The 25,664-nt window shown below is 33.7% G+C and overlaps 1 protein-coding gene across 5 annotated transcripts in view; it reads left to right on the forward strand.

Moving 5' to 3' along the window:
• The first annotated feature begins 2,596 nt into the window (after positions 1-2,596).
• LOC125054275 (synaptosomal-associated protein 25) overlaps positions 2,597-25,664 on the forward strand; it is a 28,263-nt gene continuing 5,195 nt past the window's right edge. Inside the window, exons 1-7 of one of the 5 annotated variants that reach the window (XM_047656038.1) lie at positions 2,597-2,950; positions 16,952-17,042; positions 17,536-17,577; positions 19,211-19,259; positions 21,491-21,608; positions 22,737-22,865; positions 24,870-25,014. In XM_047656038.1, the coding sequence (XP_047511994.1) occupies positions 16,953-17,042; positions 17,536-17,577; positions 19,211-19,259; positions 21,491-21,608; positions 22,737-22,865; positions 24,870-25,014 (573 nt within the window). In that variant the 5' untranslated portion in view covers positions 2,597-2,950; position 16,952. Of the gene's footprint in view, positions 2,951-7,479; positions 7,587-16,951; positions 17,043-17,535; positions 17,578-19,210; positions 19,260-20,872; positions 20,922-21,490; positions 21,609-22,736; positions 22,866-24,869; positions 25,015-25,664 lie in introns of those variants that run through there. The other 4 variants (XM_047656034.1, XM_047656035.1, XM_047656036.1 and 1 more) reach the window with 4 other exon arrangements.

Consider the following 25,664-nt stretch of genomic DNA (forward strand, 5'->3'; position numbering starts at 1 on the left):
AATATAATTTTATACCACGATACGTAAAACCCGAATATATACAAAAGGAAAACATCATGTATATTTATAGAAAGTATTCAAATAATTATATTTCTACGACGAATAATAATAGGTATTTGATTCGAAATATTTAAAATGGGTTTTTGTTGTAATAAATTACGACTATATCTTAAACGATACCGTTTATCGTGATCGGGCTTTATCTAAATCCTTTGTTGTTAACGGATAGCTTCGTTTTACGATTGATTGGATAACGGCCGTTACATACAACTTATATAACGGCACGCATGATGCTTATCAGCCCTTGGAGCCGAAAAGATTATTCGCATTACTGATTATGACAAAACATATTTGCCATTTAATATACTATGTAGCAATTTTGCTTTGTTTTACGTCTTTAATTTAATAATAATCGTTGCAACATTGAAAGCCGGCTATAGGTATATAAGGACAATGTAGAATCGACATTGTAGATTAACACTTTTTCGTATGATAAAGGAAAACATTGTAAGGAAACAGGAAACTTCCTTCACAACTCAGTCATAGCGATTCCAAATATTTTGTTTGCAATTTTGATATAGTAGTTTATTGAGAGTACTAGGTATATCAAAATACTTGAGCATATAATTGGAATTTCGGTATGGAATGACTAAGTAACAACTAATGAGCACGGCTACTCTAGGAAACAAGTAAAACGTGTACGGTAGAAGATAGAACAATAATTTTTTTGGTTAGTCAAGAATATAAAAAGTTGTAAGACGTTATTATTTTACCGAAAATTTTTTTAAGGAAGCATAGCCAGTGAAGTGTGGGCAGAAATATTTCGATTTTTTAGGAGTCTACTATTTAACACTTTTCAATATGTAAGCACATATTTAGTTTTTATGACTAGATTTAAAAAAATCAACTAAATCATGTACTAAATATTTTAAACTTTGTACGCCACTAAAACAAATCTTCACATAAAAACAAGTAGGTAGGTAATTCATAGGTACTAAAAATATATTATAATACACTGAGAGTGGAAGAATGTGGAATGTGGATATGCTTGCATCGAGTTAAGTAGTCAGGTAGGAAGTTCTATACTGGAGATGTCTGGTAAATTTCTTTTGTATGAGTTCTATACGATCGCTATTTGCATTTTGCGGGTTCCATACTTGCGAGGTATGTAGAGTATACCTCGCAAGTAGTTAGGTAACATAGGCGCTGTACATAACTTTTAGTGTTTTGACTTGGGTGAAGTTTGTTGACGCCCTTAAAACAAATCCTAACATTTTATAACCTTAACGACCAATCCTATCAATACATTAAATATAGTTTGCTGTCATGTAAAACTCCAAGAATTTTAATTACGTTGATATTATTTAATACAGAATTTTCAAGATTATAGGTTTGTATAACATTTTTATTTGATCTTGAGTATGTCTAGGAAAAACACTTAAAGATAAGGTCAAGTTTATTATTTCGACAATAAGCTTCAAATATTTAAGTTTTCTTGTCTAATGTGTATTGTTCAATAGAGTTATATTTAATTGTTCATATTGTCAGCGTTTAGTACTATTTTAGAGTAAGTTTGAATATCTGTTACAAGAAAAAATAAAGGCGAGTATTGAGTACACCCGTGTCATTACAGTACACTCCACTTTATATTCATTCATCAGCTTGAGAATCGTTGCTCTCCGGAGTAACCATTTGTCAAATGAGATAGTAACACAGTTTACATTTCTTAGATTAAAGTTACCAAGGATCTATGTAATGCAATACCAATGATGTATCCTGTGATTTTTGTAACATACGTTCTTTTAATCTCTGTGCAAAGTTTAACTAGTTTCAGTTAGCGATATAACGTCGTAAGAATTAGTAATACATTTCTAAGAAAATTGCTGCACTTAGTGCGTAAACCACAGAGGAAAGACTTTATATTTAAGCCGCTAAATATTTTCCGCGATCCACGTCCTTTTGTGCTTGCCCGAGGAAGGTGAGACGGCGCTAACGTGTCCAGACAAGTAGCACCCCATACCAAAGCCAGTCCAATCCAGCAAGATCAAAGACATCCCGTGCAGCCGCTTGCCAACGTCTCTTTTGATGACTGTTGGCTCACAAAATGATTGGAACATTGAGGCAAGACAGGGTTTTTATTATTCATGCAATGTGCAATAATAACAAAATTTTAAAACATTATACACATATTTACTACCCCCAGTATGCGATATGAAATTTATGCGGATATATTACTTATTCAGAGCCAAATTCTCTAGGTCAATCCAGAAAAATTAAATATACGAGATCTTTGGAGGCAAAAGTATACTGTCTAACCATAACCAGGAAAAAGTAATTGAAAACATTATAAACATTATTTCTGAACGCAGTATGTTACGAGTATAACATGTATTTTATACACGCATTTTAAATTGGCTTTCTGTTTATTTTAAAATTGTTTTCAAAAAGAATTTGATTCATCATGTAGCGCTATCTATTGTCGAATAGCAGAATAAATATGACATACATCGTCAATGTCAATGTCAGTGTCAATGTGTCATCTTCTAAATTTACAAATGACATTTTATATGTCAAAGCCAAAACTGACAGCGATAAATATTTAATCTTGGGTGTAAACAATACAATTAGCATTACTCACACGAAACAAATCATAAAGAAATTAGTCATCATAACTTAAATTTAGATACATAAAAAATATATGAACTGTATAAAAGCTAATAATAAAAAGAGGATTACAACGCGCATGACAACCGAGGCTATGCTTAATGCGCATAGTCAAAACATTGCGCATTTCAGTGGCTAACCTCATCGACTCAATCGACCAACACTCCTTTATGAGAAGAGAAAGCCTCACATTATTTTGCTAGAGTGTTCTGTTTAGTGATTGCTAAGTGTACAGTTATTACCTGAGGATTTTGACCACGCCTTCCAACCTACATTAAATTATCAAGTAAGTACTCTTTTTCCGATTGATTCTTAATTTAACTACAATCAATATAATATTGTAAATAGTATATCTCCAGGAGAAATAACTGACGATTATTTGACTTAATTTATTATCTACTATTGTCACCATGTTAGTAGTTCATAAAATAATTCCTAATGGTATCATGAGTACTTGTATCAAATGACGTCATACCTTATAATACACAATATCGGGTTGCCGCTTATAACAACTAACAAGATATTTAAAAGCTGTTAATTAATTTATAGCATAAAACTTAGTAAAACAAAAATAGCAAGAAATCTTAATTATAATATATATTCACTGATGATATATTTTTTAAATGTAATTTAAATGAATATGTATTTATAGGAGTGGCAATACATTTATAAAGCCTGAAAAATCATGAAATTTTGTATGTGGTTGTTAAATGTCAAAGTAAAAGTTATCACTGATTCATATTTGTGACATTCATTAAACATATACATATATAACACAAACCTATGGAACCTTTAATTCCCAGGTAAGATTTAGAAAAATACAAGATGTGTCTTATCTTTTGGTTATAACTTGAACTCTGTCTTTAACTATGTAGGTTCACAATGTTTATTAAAGGAAAACCTTAGATAACCCGAAACAATAATACATTTTTATCTAATATCCATCATAATAAAGTATAATATTTGGATTAAATTTAGTAGTACATTAATGTAACTTATCAATGTAGGAGTTTGTGATTCATGAATAAATAGATATCATGCTATAAGTAACTAGTGACTTTATGTCTCTTGCATAAGTTAACATACACATAAGAACTATATGCTACATAGTAAAGTAAAAAATCATTTAATCACATGCGTAACATAATGTACACTTATGACTTGTCAGTAAAGAAATACATATTAATGCTTCTAATTTTACATTTACTGCCAGTTTTCAAATCAAGGGCGTAGAAGGGGAGAGAAGAACTGGCAATAAACTCTCGGCCACTCCTTTATAGAACATAAGGATAAATAAATTTCCTAGATCCCAACTACCGTAATATAAAACAATACTCTCTGAACACTAAGTACATATATGCATTATAAATAAGTAGCTTACTACTTTAACCACATAATATTTTAACAAAATATATCATTAAGTATAAGTACAAAAACCAACATTTTCCACTCGGTTACCTCACCTTATTAACATGAAAATACTAACTGCCGTGCAGAGATATGTAAATTTGAATGCTTTTAGTATTTGACCTCTGAATACTTGCTAGATACATTTCTTGTACTCAGGGCAAAAAAGGATTATTTGAAATGATAATAAAGTTACATAAATTCAAATTACAAGGATACCAACTTAACACCAATTACACTTAATAGTATAAAGTGGGGTCAGTATTCAACATACAACGTCCCACCTTCTCCACTTCAGTAATACCTATTTAATAATCATTCGTGTACCACTAATGGTACATATTTAAATTATTTGTTATTTTAAGATAGTAAATTGTTTTTATTGATTTTTGGTTTTATAACCAAGTCATGTTCATTAGTTGCTATGGCTTTTAGATATCAGAGCATTAAATAAACCATGATATAAAAGACTCAACCAGCCTTCAAGTATTCAATATATACTGAAATCATCTCTTAAACGGGCAATTTCCTCATCCCTTCTACCCTTTTTAATTGAATTAAAATAATCTCTTTCAAATGTACTTCATTTGAGCTTTTAGGAAATCTTTTTATATGATTGTAGTTATTTTTTAAATATTATATTCTAAATAAGGAGGGAAGGAAAAAGCGGATTTTGTAGTAGGTACTGCATGGTAAAAGCAGAAATAATAAAAATTGTTTCTCAGAAGAAGAAATGTATTATTGATGCAAAGTTTTTCTCAATTACGTCACAATTCTTAGTCTCGGATTTTCCTAGAAAGTTGCGCCTCGAGCTTTTCTATTTTCCTTTGTTTGCTTCTCAGTTTTTTTATACATGACCTTTTTATGCCAAGCACTAAACTTTGAATATAGGTTAAGTTGAGGTCAGATGACATCCTTTGGCTATAATAATAGCTTTATAAAATGAGAAAAAGTTATATAACAAGTGTACACTTGAATTTACCAGATATAAAGATTAAGAATTTTGATTTAGGATAGTTTATGTTGAATTAATAATCATTGAGCGCGGGCACTTACGTTATGTCAACTTCAATTAAAATTTTTAGTTTTATCTATAATTATATATTTTTCTGCTAGTTGCCAACCGTCTGATGCTCAGATTATCCGTAATAAATTAAATAAATTTTTGTTGTCAATTTATATTTAATGTTTATATTAATTTTTGCTGGCACAACCGTTTCCTTTTATGATGAATACTCCAATTTAAAACGTTGTTATAGTGGTCCAATTTAAAGTTTTTCGACGATATAGGGCGTTTGGCAATTTTTCAGTTACAAGCGGATATTCGGGTCGTTTCGATAACTGAAAGCCAAGAATATTTTGAGGCAAATTATTTAATTAAGCATATGTCGCCGCACCATAACACACAAATATGTTTGATAGCACAAAATATAATAATATATAGTGTAATCAGCCTAATATGGAAGCGATCGTATCAATCCGTAATGAAATTTTATTAGAATCTTTAAAATTGACATTGACATTAGAATCTTTAAAGGCGTTGTAACTACCGAGACCCATTTCCTTTATTTATGTTATAAATTATTTTATACATTTAATCAGATCACACATATAATTCTATGCCAATAGAACATACGAACCTGCATGCTATCTGCAACAAATATATTCTAATTAAAAAGATAATTAGTATATTGTGGCGATAGCAATGATAATGTAATCGATATGATGATGATTCATGATTGATCATAGGTTCACAGCCGAGGATCGAACATACTACCTCAGGGATGAGAGTCGCATGCTGAAGCCACTAGATCAACACTGCGCAAAGAAAATACATATGACAATAGCTTTTCTGCTTTATTAAACTTACACTGATTAAATTTATTGTGTAACGTAATATTCATGGTTCTCGCGTTTTCGCAAATAAACATTAAGTAACTCAGTGGCAGCGCGAAAATAGATAGCTTAGAACTGAATTCGTTTTAAATTTTATACTGAGATTCCACATACATAAAATATCATTTATAAGATATATGCCGGTTAAAAAATGATTTAATACATCAACTTTGGACTTAAAAATATTAGTCTAGCTAGACTCCAAGCCTCGAAGTTTGATCTCGAATTCTACCCAACCATATTACCGAACACGGAAATGCTTGCTCCTACTTTGACATACGTATTTGACCATACCCGTTTTTCAAAATGCCCCGAACCCGCTAAGTAACCATCTTACTTTATACGACCCATCCTCACAACCTCCAAAAATACAAATTTAATTAAAATTTGCGATCCGTAATTCGACAAATTCAAATGGAAAATAATCGGTATTTTTAATAAACAACAAATTACACGTAAATCTGTAGCTCGTAATAGCAAATAGAGATTTAAAAAACGAATAAGAGTTTAATTTTAAAGCAGGAAAGATAAATTTATAAATAAGTGCATGAAAGGTTGTGCTATTGAAGTGGTTGGAGGTTGAGGTCTGCCTGGGGGCGATGCGCGCGTCTATTGATTTTACACAAGTCGTGTGCCATCTCTAGCTGAGACTATTTCACAAGTATGTTTTCATGAATTCAGTTTCCGTATATTATAAAATACAGTAAATTTAGCCCGAAATGAAAGGATATTTCTCCCTTGTCAAGGTCAAGGTTTTATTATGATGAGGGTTCTATGACATTATTATTGGTACATATTTTATTGGTTTTGTAAAATATTCGTCATACCTATAGTCTTTACGCTCGCACCGAAAGTTTAACCTTCCGACTCCCAGAACCAACATTGGGTTCCGCGAGCCTCTTCACAGAATGTGTTCTACTTTGGATTCAACCACTAATATCGACTTTTTGTCACTCCTATACTGCCTCATTTAAGAATAAGTTAAAACAACTATTATTGTCCTAAGCCTTGTAACTTTCTTCTTTATTATATCTACTAGCATGTCGTTGTCATGATCTATAGAATTTGTGTTGTATTGTCTACTTTGCTGTCATGATTTGCTTTGTATCTTATTTTTATGATTGATTCTTAATTTAACTACAATCAATATAATATTGTAAATAGTATATCTCCAGGAGAAATAACTGACGATTATTTGACTTAATTTATTATCTACTATTGTCACCATGTTAGTAGTTCATAAAATAATTCCTAATGGTATCATGAGTACTTGTATCAAATGACGTCATACCTTATAATACACAATATCGGGTTGCCGCTTATAACAACTAACAAGATATTTAAAAGCTGTTAATTAATTTATAGCATAAAACTTAGTAAAACAAAAATAGCAAGAAATCTTAATTATAATATATATTCACTGATGATATATTTTTTAAATGTAATTTAAATGAATATGTATTTATAGGAGTGGCAATACATTTATAAAGCCTGAAAAATCATGAAATTTTGTATGTGGTTGTTAAATGTCAAAGTAAAAGTTATCACTGATTCATATTTGTGACATTCATTAAACATATACATATATAACACAAACCTATGGAACCTTTAATTCCCAGGTAAGATTTAGAAAAATACAAGATGTGTCTTATCTTTTGGTTATAACTTGAACTCTGTCTTTAACTATGTAGGTTCACAATGTTTATTAAAGGAAAACCTTAGATAACCCGAAACAATAATACATTTTTATCTAATATCCATCATAATAAAGTATAATATTTGGATTAAATTTAGTAGTACATTAATGTAACTTATCAATGTAGGAGTTTGTGATTCATGAATAAATAGATATCATGCTATAAGTAACTAGTGACTTTATGTCTCTTGCATAAGTTAACATACACATAAGAACTATATGCTACATAGTAAAGTAAAAAATCATTTAATCACATGCGTAACATAATGTACACTTATGACTTGTCAGTAAAGAAATACATATTAATGCTTCTAATTTTACATTTACTGCCAGTTTTCAAATCAAGGGCGTAGAAGGGGAGAGAAGAACTGGCAATAAACTCTCGGCCACTCCTTTATAGAACATAAGGATAAATAAATTTCCTAGATCCCAACTACCGTAATATAAAACAATACTCTCTGAACACTAAGTACATATATGCATTATAAATAAGTAGCTTACTACTTTAACCACATAATATTTTAACAAAATATATCATTAAGTATAAGTACAAAAACCAACATTTTCCACTCGGTTACCTCACCTTATTAACATGAAAATACTAACTGCCGTGCAGAGATATGTAAATTTGAATGCTTTTAGTATTTGACCTCTGAATACTTGCTAGATACATTTCTTGTACTCAGGGCAAAAAAGGATTATTTGAAATGATAATAAAGTTACATAAATTCAAATTACAAGGATACCAACTTAACACCAATTACACTTAATAGTATAAAGTGGGGTCAGTATTCAACATACAACGTCCCACCTTCTCCACTTCAGTAATACCTATTTAATAATCATTCGTGTACCACTAATGGTACATATTTAAATTATTTGTTATTTTAAGATAGTAAATTGTTTTTATTGATTTTTGGTTTTATAACCAAGTCATGTTCATTAGTTGCTATGGCTTTTAGATATCAGAGCATTAAATAAACCATGATATAAAAGACTCAACCAGCCTTCAAGTATTCAATATATACTGAAATCATCTCTTAAACGGGCAATTTCCTCATCCCTTCTACCCTTTTTAATTGAATTAAAATAATCTCTTTCAAATGTACTTCATTTGAGCTTTTAGGAAATCTTTTTATATGATTGTAGTTATTTTTTAAATATTATATTCTAAATAAGGAGGGAAGGAAAAAGCGGATTTTGTAGTAGGTACTGCATGGTAAAAGCAGAAATAATAAAAATTGTTTCTCAGAAGAAGAAATGTATTATTGATGCAAAGTTTTTCTCAATTACGTCACAATTCTTAGTCTCGGATTTTCCTAGAAAGTTGCGCCTCGAGCTTTTCTATTTTCCTTTGTTTGCTTCTCAGTTTTTTTATACATGACCTTTTTATGCCAAGCACTAAACTTTGAATATAGGTTAAGTTGAGGTCAGATGACATCCTTTGGCTATAATAATAGCTTTATAAAATGAGAAAAAGTTATATAACAAGTGTACACTTGAATTTACCAGATATAAAGATTAAGAATTTTGATTTAGGATAGTTTATGTTGAATTAATAATCATTGAGCGCGGGCACTTACGTTATGTCAACTTCAATTAAAATTTTTAGTTTTATCTATAATTATATATTTTTCTGCTAGTTGCCAACCGTCTGATGCTCAGATTATCCGTAATAAATTAAATAAATTTTTGTTGTCAATTTATATTTAATGTTTATATTAATTTTTGCTGGCACAACCGTTTCCTTTTATGATGAATACTCCAATTTAAAACGTTGTTATAGTGGTCCAATTTAAAGTTTTTCGACGATATAGGGCGTTTGGCAATTTTTCAGTTACAAGCGGATATTCGGGTCGTTTCGATAACTGAAAGCCAAGAATATTTTGAGGCAAATTATTTAATTAAGCATATGTCGCCGCACCATAACACACAAATATGTTTGATAGCACAAAATATAATAATATATAGTGTAATCAGCCTAATATGGAAGCGATCGTATCAATCCGTAATGAAATTTTATTAGAATCTTTAAAATTGACATTGACATTAGAATCTTTAAAGGCGTTGTAACTACCGAGACCCATTTCCTTTATTTATGTTATAAATTATTTTATACATTTAATCAGATCACACATATAATTCTATGCCAATAGAACATACGAACCTGCATGCTATCTGCAACAAATATATTCTAATTAAAAAGATAATTAGTATATTGTGGCGATAGCAATGATAATGTAATCGATATGATGATGATTCATGATTGATCATAGGTTCACAGCCGAGGATCGAACATACTACCTCAGGGATGAGAGTCGCATGCTGAAGCCACTAGATCAACACTGCGCAAAGAAAATACATATGACAATAGCTTTTCTGCTTTATTAAACTTACACTGATTAAATTTATTGTGTAACGTAATATTCATGGTTCTCGCGTTTTCGCAAATAAACATTAAGTAACTCAGTGGCAGCGCGAAAATAGATAGCTTAGAACTGAATTCGTTTTAAATTTTATACTGAGATTCCACATACATAAAATATCATTTATAAGATATATGCCGGTTAAAAAATGATTTAATACATCAACTTTGGACTTAAAAATATTAGTCTAGCTAGACTCCAAGCCTCGAAGTTTGATCTCGAATTCTACCCAACCATATTACCGAACACGGAAATGCTTGCTCCTACTTTGACATACGTATTTGACCATACCCGTTTTTCAAAATGCCCCGAACCCGCTAAGTAACCATCTTACTTTATACGACCCATCCTCACAACCTCCAAAAATACAAATTTAATTAAAATTTGCGATCCGTAATTCGACAAATTCAAATGGAAAATAATCGGTATTTTTAATAAACAACAAATTACACGTAAATCTGTAGCTCGTAATAGCAAATAGAGATTTAAAAAACGAATAAGAGTTTAATTTTAAAGCAGGAAAGATAAATTTATAAATAAGTGCATGAAAGGTTGTGCTATTGAAGTGGTTGGAGGTTGAGGTCTGCCTGGGGGCGATGCGCGCGTCTATTGATTTTACACAAGTCGTGTGCCATCTCTAGCTGAGACTATTTCACAAGTATGTTTTCATGAATTCAGTTTCCGTATATTATAAAATACAGTAAATTTAGCCCGAAATGAAAGGATATTTCTCCCTTGTCAAGGTCAAGGTTTTATTATGATGAGGGTTCTATGACATTATTATTGGTACATATTTTATTGGTTTTGTAAAATATTCGTCATACCTATAGTCTTTACGCTCGCACCGAAAGTTTAACCTTCCGACTCCCAGAACCAACATTGGGTTCCGCGAGCCTCTTCACAGAATGTGTTCTACTTTGGATTCAACCACTAATATCGACTTTTTGTCACTCCTATACTGCCTCATTTAAGAATAAGTTAAAACAACTATTATTGTCCTAAGCCTTGTAACTTTCTTCTTTATTATATCTACTAGCATGTCGTTGTCATGATCTATAGAATTTGTGTTGTATTGTCTACTTTGCTGTCATGATTTGCTTTGTATCTTATTTTTATCAGTGAAACTTTTTGTGGATATATCCAATATGTTAATTTTATGTTTTATTTTATAGATATGTATCTGTTTTGTTTCCTAAATAAATAATTAGAACTAAATACGATTTATGATACTATAGTTGCAATATCTATATTCATTTCATATCCGAATTTCTTTTCTGGTGTTGTGTGAAACAACTATGTTTAATGCTCTAAGTAAGCTTCTACGATTTAAAAATAAGATGTACCCTCATATTTAGTAAATTTAACCCTTGGTGTGACTCTCGTATGTCAAAAACGTATTTGATTTGACAGACGCAAGTATATAGTATGGAGATTTGTTAGAATAAAAGTACCGTCTTCTAACAGCTGAAGTAAAATTTTCCCGGACATGCAGGCTTATACTAGCTCACCCTAGACTAACACGTATTAAAAATATACATAACTAGAAAATCATGAACATACATAAAAAATATTACTTTAATATTCTCTTACAAATTTTATTTTACAGTTAAGTTTATAAGTCAAAGCCATCTAAATTAACTATAAGTTGTTCTTTCCGTCATTAAAATTCAAAGGTCGGGTCGAGAGCACGCCATTGCATGCTGAAAATTTTACGAGCAAACACTCGACGGCTTGTTTTCGTAAATCTTAACTTTCCCTTTTGATTTGCTATTCTATGGTTCTACTTTTCAAGTCACGAACTCAAGTCCAAGGGGATATTAGATTGTTTCCTTGTTTGTGTAAACACGACTTACATAGGCCCACTTTTAAAATATGACGATGTAGTGTACGTGAAAGTTTACATTTACCCAGTTCTAGAGTCAAAGGCGTAGAACGGACGAGAAGAACTGGCAATAAATTCTTAATGATTTTTACGCTGTTTTGTTAAATAGTGACTGAATTGGTTGGTTTTATGATTAAGGATACTTTAAAGAAAAACAAATGATTTAAATTGTATTATCACAGATATCACAGGTGTAATTCGTTCGTTAAATGGGGTTTTATTATGTAAACGGTCTTTGATTTTGATGTTATTAACTATTAAATAGGTTCCGCTCTTCCGTTCGTTTGGGTGTAGTCCGTAACCTCGTAAAAAAGTATCGTTTTTAAATATCAGCCTAAGACTCTGAATCTTAACCAGTGTGTCCCAAGCCGAAACAATTGATCGCGATGACCTTTGAGTTATTTGCCACGAGTGTTAACTAAGTCACGAAGGCTATATAATAATAATTTCGCAAATTTATGAAAGGGGTGGAAATATACTCGAGAATTGTCATTCAGGTTATGACGCAGTATCTCACTATCAAGTTCAATGTTGACTTGAATTATAATGAAACTGTCTGCTACAGAACAAGCAACGTTATTTCAGGCTTTTCATATTGTTTGCGGGCGTTTTGTTTTTTTTTTATTTCATAACCAACAACTTTGTTGGCGTAGAAATAAAACCACAATGCATTTATAGGTCAAAGTTCTATAGTAAAGTATGGTTTGGTCCTTATTATTATTATGTTTGGTAGCCGTTTACTTTAGCTAAGGATCGATTTATGAGCCTTGTACTGTAGTACACGGGACAAAGCCAAGTGAGAACAGCATCTAAGACTAAACCTTTGTTTTTGAAATTAAGAGGCCAAGATAAAACTTTCAGTGCGTTTATTCCATAATGGCCTATACCATACCCATACCTCCCTGTTTGGGAAGGAGTTCAATAAGGCATTGCCAGTACTCTGTACAGTGTTTAGTTTTATTGCATGACCTCGAGTGTGCTTATTTTTTTTTTTTTTTCCGGTCTTTAAGAAACCTAAGTTTAAGGTTTTTATTTATTTTCGTACTTCCTTTCGTGTTTCCCAGCTGACTCAAAGCGTGCCTCTGAAACAAGACACATATCTACACAAAAAAAAACTTAATATCTCGCGTGTAAATAAATCTCAAAAAACTATTTGTTAACATTTTATTGATAACCCACATATTTTTTTAAAATGAAAATAATATTTACAGTTTTTAAATAAAAAATAGTTTGCTTTGTAAGGTGTGGTGTATAAATGTGCGTTTTTAGGTGATTTTAAAAAATTAAGTCGATTTGCTTGTTTCTTTCGAAAATACGCGTTTGGTTGTTACTAATTCTTATGGTTCGGTAAAAAAGTTTCGTGTTTCTTTCACATGTTAATTTAAACTTTTTTCAAAATATATGTAATAGTATTTTTATTTTAAACTAGCTGACCGGGCAAAGGTCGTTTTGCCATGTACCTATATCATTTATAATAAAAAAACGGGGTTGATCGTAGAGGGGTAAAAATTAAGGGTTGTATGTATTTTTTAATGCTGTATCATAAAAAAATAGAAATTTAAGATTTTGTCTAACAAATAAATAAATTTTTTTTGGGGTGGAGTACCCCTAACATTTAGGGGGATGAAAAATAGATGTTGGCCGATTCTCATAGATACCGGATAAGCACAAAAAATTTCATCAAAATCGGTCAAGCCGTTTCGGAGGAGTATGGCAACGAAAACTGTGACACGAGAATTTTATATATTAGATTACTTTCAGTAATTCTATTTAAAATTAATAATGATTGTATTGGTTTTCCGAAAAGTCCTCTTGCATAGGCTTTAGTACTGCATATGATCTAAATAGTAAGTTAATCGATTGTGATAACCAGTCAAAATTAAAGTAGTTAAGGTTATAATTTATGAAATAAAAAGCCATTTTGACCAGACTGATAAATTATGTTACCTTGGCGTGTCGATTACAGCGTAGGCACGGCATCTCCCGTGAGTATTAGGTATTAGGGGTTCTATTCAAACATTGTATTTGAATACACAAAATAAAACTTTGGCGGTACAAACTTTTAGATAATAGGCAAGTCGAGACTTTTTGGGTCTAAGGTATGACGGTTTCACCACGATGTTTTCTTTCACAGTACAAGCGAGTTAAATGCGGACATAGACAGAAGATCCATTGGTATACAGCCGGGATCGAACCTTCGACTCAAGGGTCGCACGTAGAAACCACTAGGCCAACACTGCATTTTAAATGTTATTTTTCAAATATTTTGTGAAGTATAAAGTTCATTAGTTTCCTTAACACATTTTTTTTAAACCCAATGATTGGGTCAGTCCTAACAGAAAGACGTATATATCCTTTGTTCATCACCCTAATTACTGCGCACTTGGTGTTTATAATATTTAAAATATTACGATTGAGCGACAATGTCCGTGACGGATGATACTGAATAACTTTGTATTTTTCTTATAGACCACAAGCCCATGAACAAAAAATACCTGTGAAATGACCCAACCTGAATTACGCTTAGAAGGCTGTTACTATATCTGAAAATAGCTCTGAGCACTATGCCGTCATTTCTGAGCGGTACATGTGAGTACGTGAGTGAATGGACTTTCTCAAGTACAATGGGGGAATTTCGACTAATTATTAATGTACGGCTTTGTTATAAGTGTATAGATGATTAAAAATAAATGTCGAAAAACCTAGTGCCGTACAAAAGTGATGGTGCCGGAAGTCGGTGCAAATTTTTAATTCGACGACAGTTGCAGAAGCAATATAGTTCATTTATTACTGTACGGCATTTGTGTGATTCCTTTTGGACACATATACAGATACTTTACCCGTAAACGCCGTACATATTTCCAGCAGAGCGGTCGAAAGCCAAGGGTCGGAACCCTACCCCTACACCCATATACCCTAAGGTCATTGTAAAATGTACGGCAACATGTTCAAAATATTATTTAACACGGACAATAATGTTTCATAATTATGCCGTCCAAATATTATAGTTAATATTTGTGTAATTAAATATTTATCGAAATTTCAGGATTTACCAAGTTCTTACTGCTGTAAGATCAGAGAATAATGTACGGCAACTTGTTTTTTTACATAATGTTACTAAATATTACCGTTGTACATTATAGCCGTTCATTATAAATGGTAACAAATAAAAATATTATGATAAAAAATATATGAAATTTCCGAAATTTAGATGACTTTTCAAATGCTCCTAGAGTAATATGGGGAGTAATATTTTCAAAGATTATTGTTATTTTATATGTAACAAATATAAATAAACAAAAAAAACCAGATGCCGTACATTTTACTCCAGATTATTCTTTACAGCTGATAAAAACTTCGACGACGTTTGAGGTGTCCCTTAAGGTCATTAATAACTGTACATATCTGAGTATACTACCATAAGGCTGTAAAGTATATTTACAGCCTTATCGTACCAGCAGAGAGAGGTAAAGGAAAAATATTTATAACAAAAATAAAAATATAATACAGGGCGTCCCAAAGTTATGAGACATGAAGGGAAAGTACCTTAAATATCGCAGATAGGGTATTTTACTAAAAGAAGACTTTATGTTATTTTGAAAAGTTAGTAATTCTGCATTCAAAGATTTTTTTAAAACTACTTGCCTCATCTGGAAATCGAACCGGCTTAAATTAAAAAAAAAACACCCCTACTTTTATGATGCCAATCGAAAGAATGGCCAAAACCTAATAACTTTTCTAAAGTAACAGACTCGTAGGGGATTTTTTAGGCCGAATACGATAGATAATGTTTTTAATTTGATTAAAAAGATATATTCACGCTGTTACTTTCTTTTAAAATACTATGTTACTTAAGAAGAAAATACTTTAAAATACTATGTTGTTTCATATCATCATCACCTATATGCTAATCAGACATATGTTGCGACCCTTGGCTTTCGACCGCTCCGCTGGGAATATGTACGGCGTTTACGGGTAAAGTATCTGTATATGTGTCCAAAAGGAATCACACAAATGCCGTACAGTAATAAATGACCTATATTGCTTCTGCAACTGTCGTCGAATTAAAAATTTGCACCGACTTCCGGCACCATCACTTTTGTACGGCACTAGGTTTTTCGACATTTATTTTTAATCATCTATACACTAATAACAAAGCCGTACATTAATAATTAGTCGAAATTCCCCCATTGTACCTGAGAAAATCCATTCACTCACGTACTCACATGTACCGCTCAGAAATGACGGCATAGTGCTCAGAGCTATTTTCAGATATAGTAACAGCCTTCTAAGCGTAATTCAGGTTGGGTCATTTCACAGGTATTTTTTGTTCATGGGCTTGTGGTCTATTAGTCTCTCGATGGGAAATGCTGAGTTAATAGAATGTCAGCACTAGTCCAAGACTGTATTGTAACAGATTGAATATTATTGGTATATATAAATGATTGAAATGTATTAAAAAAGGGTTTGAAATGACATAAAGTAATATCGCATCGATATAGACAAACTTAGAGAAAGTTTCAGCTAAATTTTCTTTTCTTAGGAAAAACATATGTTAATTTATTCAAATAGGAATTTAGGAACATCAGGTAAAGTAATGGAAATATAAATTCATCGAAGTCGAGCTCAGAACCATAGCAAATCTAAGCTTACGCAATGTGTAATCTCATTACCTGAGTAATTGATGGCGTAAGTCATTTATTACGTATATCCAATCATTCAATTTTTCATTTCATTCAATGGCGCTCTGTGCCATATTTTTCGTCTATCGAGCAACCCACGCTTTTTCACAATAATACCAGAATTTTTTGTTCATTACCATTTTCAGCCTAAATTAAGAATTATTTTTCAGTTTTTAGTTTGATGTGCTTTAAAAGCGTGTTTTTTTAGTTTTTTTTTAAACTATTATTTATTTTAGAACTAATCTACTTATAACAAATATTTCTCTGTTTTTCTAATATCACATGCTGTTTGTTTCAGGATGCCTGCAGCCACACCACCAGCCGAAAATGGCGCGCCGCGCAGCGAGTTGGAACAACTCCAATTACGAGCCGGCGAAGTTACTGATGAGGTATGAATATTAACAGCCATATTACATATTACAATATATCCAGTTTAAGCCATACTTAAAAGTAAAGAAAGGTAAACTAAAAACTCTTTGTGTGTTGGTCTTATTAAATTCCATCAATAATACAAAGCATTTAGCTAGATGCGATTTCTGAGATGTCTCGAAATTTTGGTAAAATATTTTAACGATTTGTATGGACACGTACAATACAAGGGAGGAGAAAATTAGGGTGGTGAGTGTGGTCAGAAGGGAGAAAATCGTGTCTGAAAAAGTAGTCACAAAATTCCCAAGTGAAGCACGAAATATATTTCCGTTTCCAATACAAAAAATTGGTGAACTCAAAGTGCTGAACAAATCAAGCGACTGAAATCACTAAGGTGGTTAAAAATTTCGAGTATCGAAAGTTTTCATAACAATATCATACGTAAAAGTATATAGGCTTGTATATAATATATCATTTAATATTCCATAGTAATCGATTTTCTCTGAATTTCAGTCACTGGAATCAACTCGGCGTATGATGCAACTATGCGAGGAGGTACGTCTCTCTCCACATTATATGTGTTAACTTTAAGATTAACTTGATAATAATTATTGGATAAATAATCTGCCGATAGATTATAATTTTCAATTCTCGTAAAGGCAGTCGAGAATACCTTACGTAATGACCCTACAATTTCTTTAATATGCAGTTCGAAATTTCAGATAATGTCTATAATAAGAAGAATCGATTAAATTGCTAGATTTGGATTTGTTACTTCAGACGTGTTTCATTTTCCGTAAGTTTTGTTTCCCCGATAGTTCCCAAGTTTTGTTGATTTATTCCATTGGTTATGTGATTATTTGACCATCTGTGAGAGAGGTGTTCTCGATGCGAGGGAGTGAGGGGTATTGCGGAAGTGTCTTGGGTAGCCCGTATCCCCATTCGGTTTGCCCCAAAGCCCCCCGAACCCTAGGGCGCAGCCTCTGCTATCCTTGGCCTTTGTGTTTCGATGTCGCTAGTGTTATTTCGATGTGTATGTATATTCTCTAGCTGTTTATATGATTTATATACAGTTATTTTTCGTTCTTACGCATATTTTATTTTATTATAAATATTTATTTTATCGTTAATGGGTGTTGCATGATCCGTGCCTAAATGTGTCCAAATGTTAGAATCTTTTAGCCCTTTGTGTTGTTCGTAGTGTTTAACCAAAACTACGTGTGGATTGGCATATCCTCTTTCTATTTTGGAATTGACAGTTAATTTTTTGTAATTAGAATCCAAATTTACATATACACTAAGAATAATTTAACTGTCAAATCCTATTGACCGGTTTAGTTCTCTCCATAGCATGAAAGCCCATCATAGAAATATCCAAGTTCCCTTTAGCGTCTATCAACCCTCTAGCCAAGATTTGGTTCGAAATTGCGCTTTCGTTCAACATAGTCTTAAATGCTTGGGCTTGCTGTCCGAATAAAATCTTTCTGAAGCCATCTTCCACTGTCTGCCGTTCTGGCATTACACCTTCCGAATGCACTTTATTCCTGAGTTGGATTATCACTGGCAACTTCTGCCCATTATTTTCTCAAATCTCAAATTTAACAAATAATCCAACATGTCTATTGTTTCTTTCTTCTTTTAGTTTCTGTCCTAGGTCTCTGTGTAGTGGCTGCTGTCTGTTGTTGACTGTATCTTTTATGTATGATTTCATGCCTTCTCGACATTTACATAAATAACTATGTGGGCAGTACACGTGCCACGACTCCAACAGATATATCGAGTTACACCTTGCAAACTCTCACAACAAATACAGAACAGTCGAATACTTTATCGTTAATAGATATTTTTGTTTGATCCCTATTTTATCGTTCACGTATATTATATAATTTGTTTTGTTTTTGTAACATTAGATGTATTGTGTTAATATGTATCACTAACTTGTCTGTACTAATGTTCCGAAGACACAGTGCCAACTCGCATCACTCAACACTGTTCAGACTTAGGGCATCTTCAGACTGTTACGTTGAGGCAGTCGGAAATGCCCTTCCAACACTAAATACCAAGTACTGAACACTGATGCTCGAGTGCCGCAGCGTCGAGCCACCTCGTCCGTCCACTGTCCATTCACTCCACTATACCCCTCACAACTAACATGCTCTCTGACTTTTTGTTTCTGCGGCTGGTTTAGAGCAAGGAGGCCGGCATACGAACTCTGGTCGCTCTAGATGACCAGGGAGGTGAGTGAAATGCAAATTGCAACACTAAGTTACTTACAGTTTTGTCTATTTTACCTTTCGCTAACCATGTTGGATCGCTCAGCCGAAATGGGTTTGGTAATAATCAAGGGGAGATTCACCGCTATTTAAAGATTACATTTTGTATTTTTCGTGCAAAGATGCTGGCTTCCGAGAAACTGTTACATTAACTTTACATCTAAACCGCTCTAAACAGGAATGCCTCCATCTCTGCATATTTTTTTCGTTATGTAGTTACACAACTTTGCACAACTCGACAGCGAGTGCTATTTTCAACGTCGACGCCGGCCTATTCGAATAAAACATACAAGCTAATTGTTATCTGATCGTACGATACTTTTACATTCCGCATATCAAATAATAAACTCGACTTACTTAAATCACATAACCGAAAAAATCGTCTGAAGTAAATTCGAAACGCTTCTCCTCAACGCACGACTCTTAACATCACACAAAATTATTCATAAATCATGGAAAACTGAGCACAAATACGACTTTAATCTGGTTTTACCTGCAAGCTTCACTGCATGCATGTTGTTCGAGTAGTGTGTGTTAGCGCCGAGCGGTCGCGGTCGGCGGAGGGGCAAAAGAAGAACGACGGAGAGAGGAAGAAGTCCGCCGGCCGCGCGTCGCTCAGCGCTCGCTGCACGCCGCACGCCGCGTAGGGCGTCCGCGCCGCTGACCGCCGCTGAACCGCGCACGCAGCACCCGTGCGGCCTCTCTGGCACCGCGCACTCAGCACCCGACCCACCCAACACCCCCGATACTCTCTCCTGCGATATTATTTTGATTTGTATTTTATGTATAGAGCGAGGACGCCGGGGGGCAAGCGCTTCATATGTTGAGTCACCAGGGCGGTAAGAGTTAACTTGAACGTGGGTAGTCGAGTCGTGAGAACGTCTGTGTTGAATGTGCAGTATAATAAATTAATCTCTTTGTTTTTCTTTGACGTTTCTCTTAACGACTTATCTCAGATCGATGTTGCGTATGTTTCTATGTTTCGATGGGGATGATTATGACAACATAGTGTAAATAGAGAAGCCCGATGGCCGTTCGTTGCTAATTGTCGCCAAAACTATTACTATCTATCCTTTGCTGAAGATTTAATTTGAATGAGCTGCGCAATCTGTTTAGTTTCCGTTATTGTCGATCGGAACGCTTTTTATAGGTATATTTATTTATCTTTCCGAATCTCTCTTCTCTTTATGCGGTATATGTTTGCGCGTTGACCGATTGTGTGTTGACGTGTAGAGTATTTATGGTATCCGCCTTCATCTACATGGCTAGCAGCGTACTATTAATGTTAGTGCAGTAGGTCTGTTACTGTTAGCTCGATGCGATCAGTGTCTGCGGCGGGCGGCCCCGCCCACGAACCACTTGCTATCACTCATCCAATAATGGCTTTAACGCTGACTTGCTCAGATCATTTCACAGAGGAGCGGCCGCCCGCCGAACTGCGACTCACCGTGATCATATTCATGTATTTTGTTTTTTTTTTGTTATCATTTTAAGTTTACTATACCGAGATGCGGGGCGAGGTGTCGCAGCCTGCCCTCTCATTGGCGAGCTATAGTGACGTCATTGTTGTGTTGTAGAGTCACGAGGTGGGCATGAAAACCCTGGTCATGCTGGATGAACAGGGCGGTAAGCATCCAGTAGAACTACTTCCTCATTAGTAAGGCTTTGTCTAAAATACCAGTTTATGAAAGTTCATTGAATTTTACGATTGGAAATATGCTAACAATAAAATATATGGATAACTAGAGGTAAAATGTCATCACCATATATTAAAATAGATATAAATGAACCTCCGAAGGTTTGGAGATTTAATTGAAAAATCATTTTTTTTGTTTTTCTCTCACGCATCTAGCTATGCACGATTTTAAGCTGTTGACTGCATGAGTAGTATTTACTACTTGATCTAAATGTTAGTTTTCAGTATTTGATATCACTTAGATTCCGCACATACATCATTTTATCAAGGTAAAAGTTAAATTAGATTTTGTTAAACCAGAATGACTGTGACACTGTAAAAAATTAATCAAAAACAGATTGCACTATAAAAGGAATTTGAAGAATGTCTCACACTTTTTCTGGTATTTGTCGAGAGCGTTGAGAATTTACGAAAACACGAAGAGTCGCGAAAAATGTTACATGCTTTTATACCTGAAGCTTTTGAAGGGACGATACTTAGTAATCATTTGTGTAAACAGAGCAATTGGATAGAATTGAGGAGGGGATGGATCAGATAAATGCAGATATGCGTGAGGCCGAGAAGAATCTGTCTGGAATGGAGAAGTGCTGTGGTATCTGCGTGTTGCCTTGTAACAAGTACGTTTATTTTTTTTTATGGCTCTGGCACGATTTGTGCATTAGCCAGCGTCAAGTATAGGATTTTTTATAATTCATGCTTGTCTTTAGAAATTCGACCGTGTCCTCCATGTACGGTTTAAGCACTCGCCCGGTACCGCACAACCCTCCCAAAGGCCGAGAACAAATTTAAATTAATTTAATACTTGCCCTCGAACCGGGAATCGATCCCGGTACTCCTCACCTAGCTGCTACTTAATAAGACCGCTAGGCTATGAGGCCCCCTACGTTTATTTCAAAACGCGTTTTTATTTCTAACTAAATATTGTATACAGTCGAACCTGGATAAGCGAGAGTTCAAGGGAGAACAATCTCATTCTCGCTTATAAAGGTTTCTCACTAACCCGAGTTTCTCGCTAATGCAGGTACATGGGTAGCGTTTCTCTCTTATAGAGGTACGCAGCAATAACAAGTCACGGCAAGTACGAATGTAGTAAATATGTAATATGATAAAATTATGTGCATAATGTGCACAACATTTATATTTTATTTACACTTAAAAAAATCCGTCAATTTCGTTTGGGTTTCTGTTTTTGTAATTTGAATGATTTCTCTATCTCATAAATTTTATCGAATATTGCTTGATCAAGCTCGACTGTCACTTATAGAGGTATAGATAACTAGCAGTCTCACTTACGGAGGTCCAGGAGGGAAAAACGACTCTCTCTTACAGAGGTTTCTGTTTCTCGCTAATAGAGGTTTTGGGAGCTTAAAATGACGGGTCCCGGCTATTAGTTATTACTCTCACTTATAGAGTTCTCTCACTTATAGAGTTCTCTCACTTACCCAGGTTTGACTGTATATGTATATTCTGCTTAAGGACTAATTTCGGTAACTATGGTGTCATATAGAAGTTTTGTCTTTAAAAGTTAGTAACGGATTTTATGGCGGTTTTCATCGAAAGGTAGAGAAGTATTTAAGAAGGTTTATGTATATACATAAAACATGTTATAGTATTCATCTTAATGTATCTATCTGTATCTAATTATACTTTTATATATATTCCATGCGGGGGTTGCTAGATAAAACCTCAACTATCCAAAACGTCACAAAATTGTCCCATAACATGTTATGGTGTTTCGGTTTCAGGGGAGCATCTTTCAAGGAAGATGACGGTACATGGAAGGGCAACGATGACGGTAAGGTAGTCAACAACCAGCCGCAACGGGTGATGGACGAGCGCAATGGCATCGGACCGCAAGCTGGATACATTGGCAGGTATAATGTGTTTTATTATATTAGGTATACGAGATCCGTCTGTGAGGAGATGGAATGTCTTTCATTTAATTCGAATTGAAGTTAGCGCAGTTATAAATAATGCTTAGATTTAAATATATATATACTAGGGGAAAGTATGAAATGAAAGACAAAGAATTTTTTTTTTTTTTTTAATTTGGATGGTTTTTGTAAATCTGAACCATCCAGGGCGACAATACAAACCAACCAACCATACAAAAAATATATACATACGTACAGTAGAAGGGTATTTCAACAAGAAGTTTGTTTTTCAATTGTGGCAACACCGAGAACGTGATAGTTTTGACATTTAGTTTTTGGCGGTATTCGTAGCAGGTGCTTTGGCAATTATTACAATGAATTCAAATCCACTATAAAAATGGTGGTTCTGTTAAAGTTACATTTCGTAAAATTCGTGATATTTTCGGCCAGCATAATCGTCCTTCTGAGACCGCTGTTAAGAATTTGGTCGCGAAATTTGAGTCGACAGGCTCGGTACAAAATGTGCCAACACCAACACGTGTTCGACCGGGTCGTTCAACAGAAAACATCGCCGCCGTGAGCCACAGTGTTGAAGAAGATCAAAATTTGTCAATTTCACGACGTTCTCAACAATTGGGGTTATCCAAAAGCACAACATGGCGAATTTTGCGAAAGGATTTGGCTTTGAAGCCTTACAAGATTCAACTGGTGCAGGAATTAAAGCTGATCGACCATTCAAATCGCCGCAGATTCGCTCAGTTCATTCAGGAACAACCTGCTGGTTTTTCTGAAAAAATCATTTTTTCAGACGAAGCCCATTTTCATTTGTCAGGGTACGTCAACAAGCAAAATTGTCGCATTTGGGCTTCTGAAAATCCTAAAGCAATTATTGAGAAGGCTTTGCATACTCAACGTGTTACTGTGTGGTGCACTATGTGGTCTGGAGGCGTGATTGGGCCGTTTTTTTTCGAAGATGAGGCTGGAAATGCGGTAACAGTCAATGGATCACGGTATCGCGAGATGTTAACCACTAAATTTTGGCCTATTATTGATGACATGGATATCACTGAAATGTGGTTTCAACAGGACGGTGCCACATGTCACACAGCCAATGAAAAATTAAAAAATTTATTGAAAACCAAATTTCCCGAGCGCATAATTTCGCGAAATTCAGCTGTTAAGTGGCCAGCCAGATCGTGTGATTTAACACCACTGGATTATTTTTTGTGGGGCTATGTTAAAGACAGAGTCTATACGGAGCCAATCGAATCGATTGCAGCCTTAAAACTCAAAATCCGTGATGTCATTAACGAAATAGACCCTCCATTTTGCCAAAAAGTGATTAAAAATTTTGATGAAAGAATCAACATCTGTCAGCGTGGTCGTGGTGGACATTTGCCAGATATCATTTTTCATTCATAATTGCCAAACTTTTCTCTTTGTAATACAATAAAAATTTTATTCATTTTCCTCTAAATTCTTTGTTTTATTTTGTTTTAGAAAACAAAGTTCTTGTTGAAAAACCCTTTATATATATATATATAATGATACTAGGTTAATACATTTGTTGTTATATGTGTAAGTCACTTATAGAGGCAACGCCTTACTATTTATTATGCAAATCTAGCAATATACGGTATATTGCTTAATCCCCCTTATAACACGATACTTATATATATTCTATAATGCAATTTCAGTCCCCTAGTATAACACGAGTATTCCCGCATATAGCGAGGCATTTTTTATACCTGTACTGTGAAATTTATAATGATTTGTACGCACACATTTCGATCATAACATAGTTTTTTCTTGATATTCGTGTTAAATGTGAATCATGTGCACATAACGCGTTATATGAGTTCATAAAAGCGCGTTAAGCGGGGATACGCGTTGAAGGAGACGCGTTTATTATAACGCGAAAACATTTACCGTGTTATAGGGGATTACGAGCATGTAATTATATGATATTGATTTTCAAATCATAATAAACGAATTAATTTCCAGGATAACAAATGACGCTCGCGAAGATGAGATGGAAGAGAACATGGGGCAAGTGAACACTATGATCGGTAACTTGCGTAACATGGCCATTGATATGGGCTCTGAACTTGAGAACCAGAACAGGCAGATCGACCGTATCAACCGCAAGGTAACGCATATTTTCATAATTCGGTTGTCTATTGTTTCAAAAATAAAAAGATTTAAAGTTGTTCGAATTTCAAAAAATATATTGATATTGGTAACTTTAATTATAAATGCAACTATAGGTTCTAAATTTAAATTCAAATAATTAATTTGTAATTGAGTTGGAAAATTTTGAATCATTTGTTGTGTTCGATATTTAAAAATGTAAAAAGCTTTAACATGGCTGTTTAAGGTAGTTTTAAATTTATATTCGATTCGAAATTCAAATCAACAATGGTGATCAGCTTTTTACTAGCGATTTTGATGAAAATACCATAAATATTTTCTTGTCGCACATGACATAGATTGATCGATGTGAGCTTTTTTACTTTGCACAAGTGTCAGACATAATCGTGGGAGATGACCGCACCATCGCTTGATGAATAATGCCTGGTTCTATATTCATTTTAGTTACGAAACTTTGTTTATTCTATGTTGTAAATATTTGAATTTTAAAAAGTACTTAATTTAAATTAATGTCCCTTCGAAATCTTAATAATTTGTCAACAATATTTCATCCAACAAACAAACTACTGTTAATTTTTAGTAATTTCGCGCATTTCCTTCAAATAGTCCAAAGGTTCAAAAATAATAAATATAATCTCAACATCTCAC

Source organism: Pieris napi, chromosome 12 (genome assembly GCF_905475465.1).
Source record: "Pieris napi chromosome 12, ilPieNapi1.2, whole genome shotgun sequence".
In the NCBI taxonomy this organism is placed as follows: domain Eukaryota; kingdom Metazoa; phylum Arthropoda; class Insecta; order Lepidoptera; family Pieridae; genus Pieris; species Pieris napi.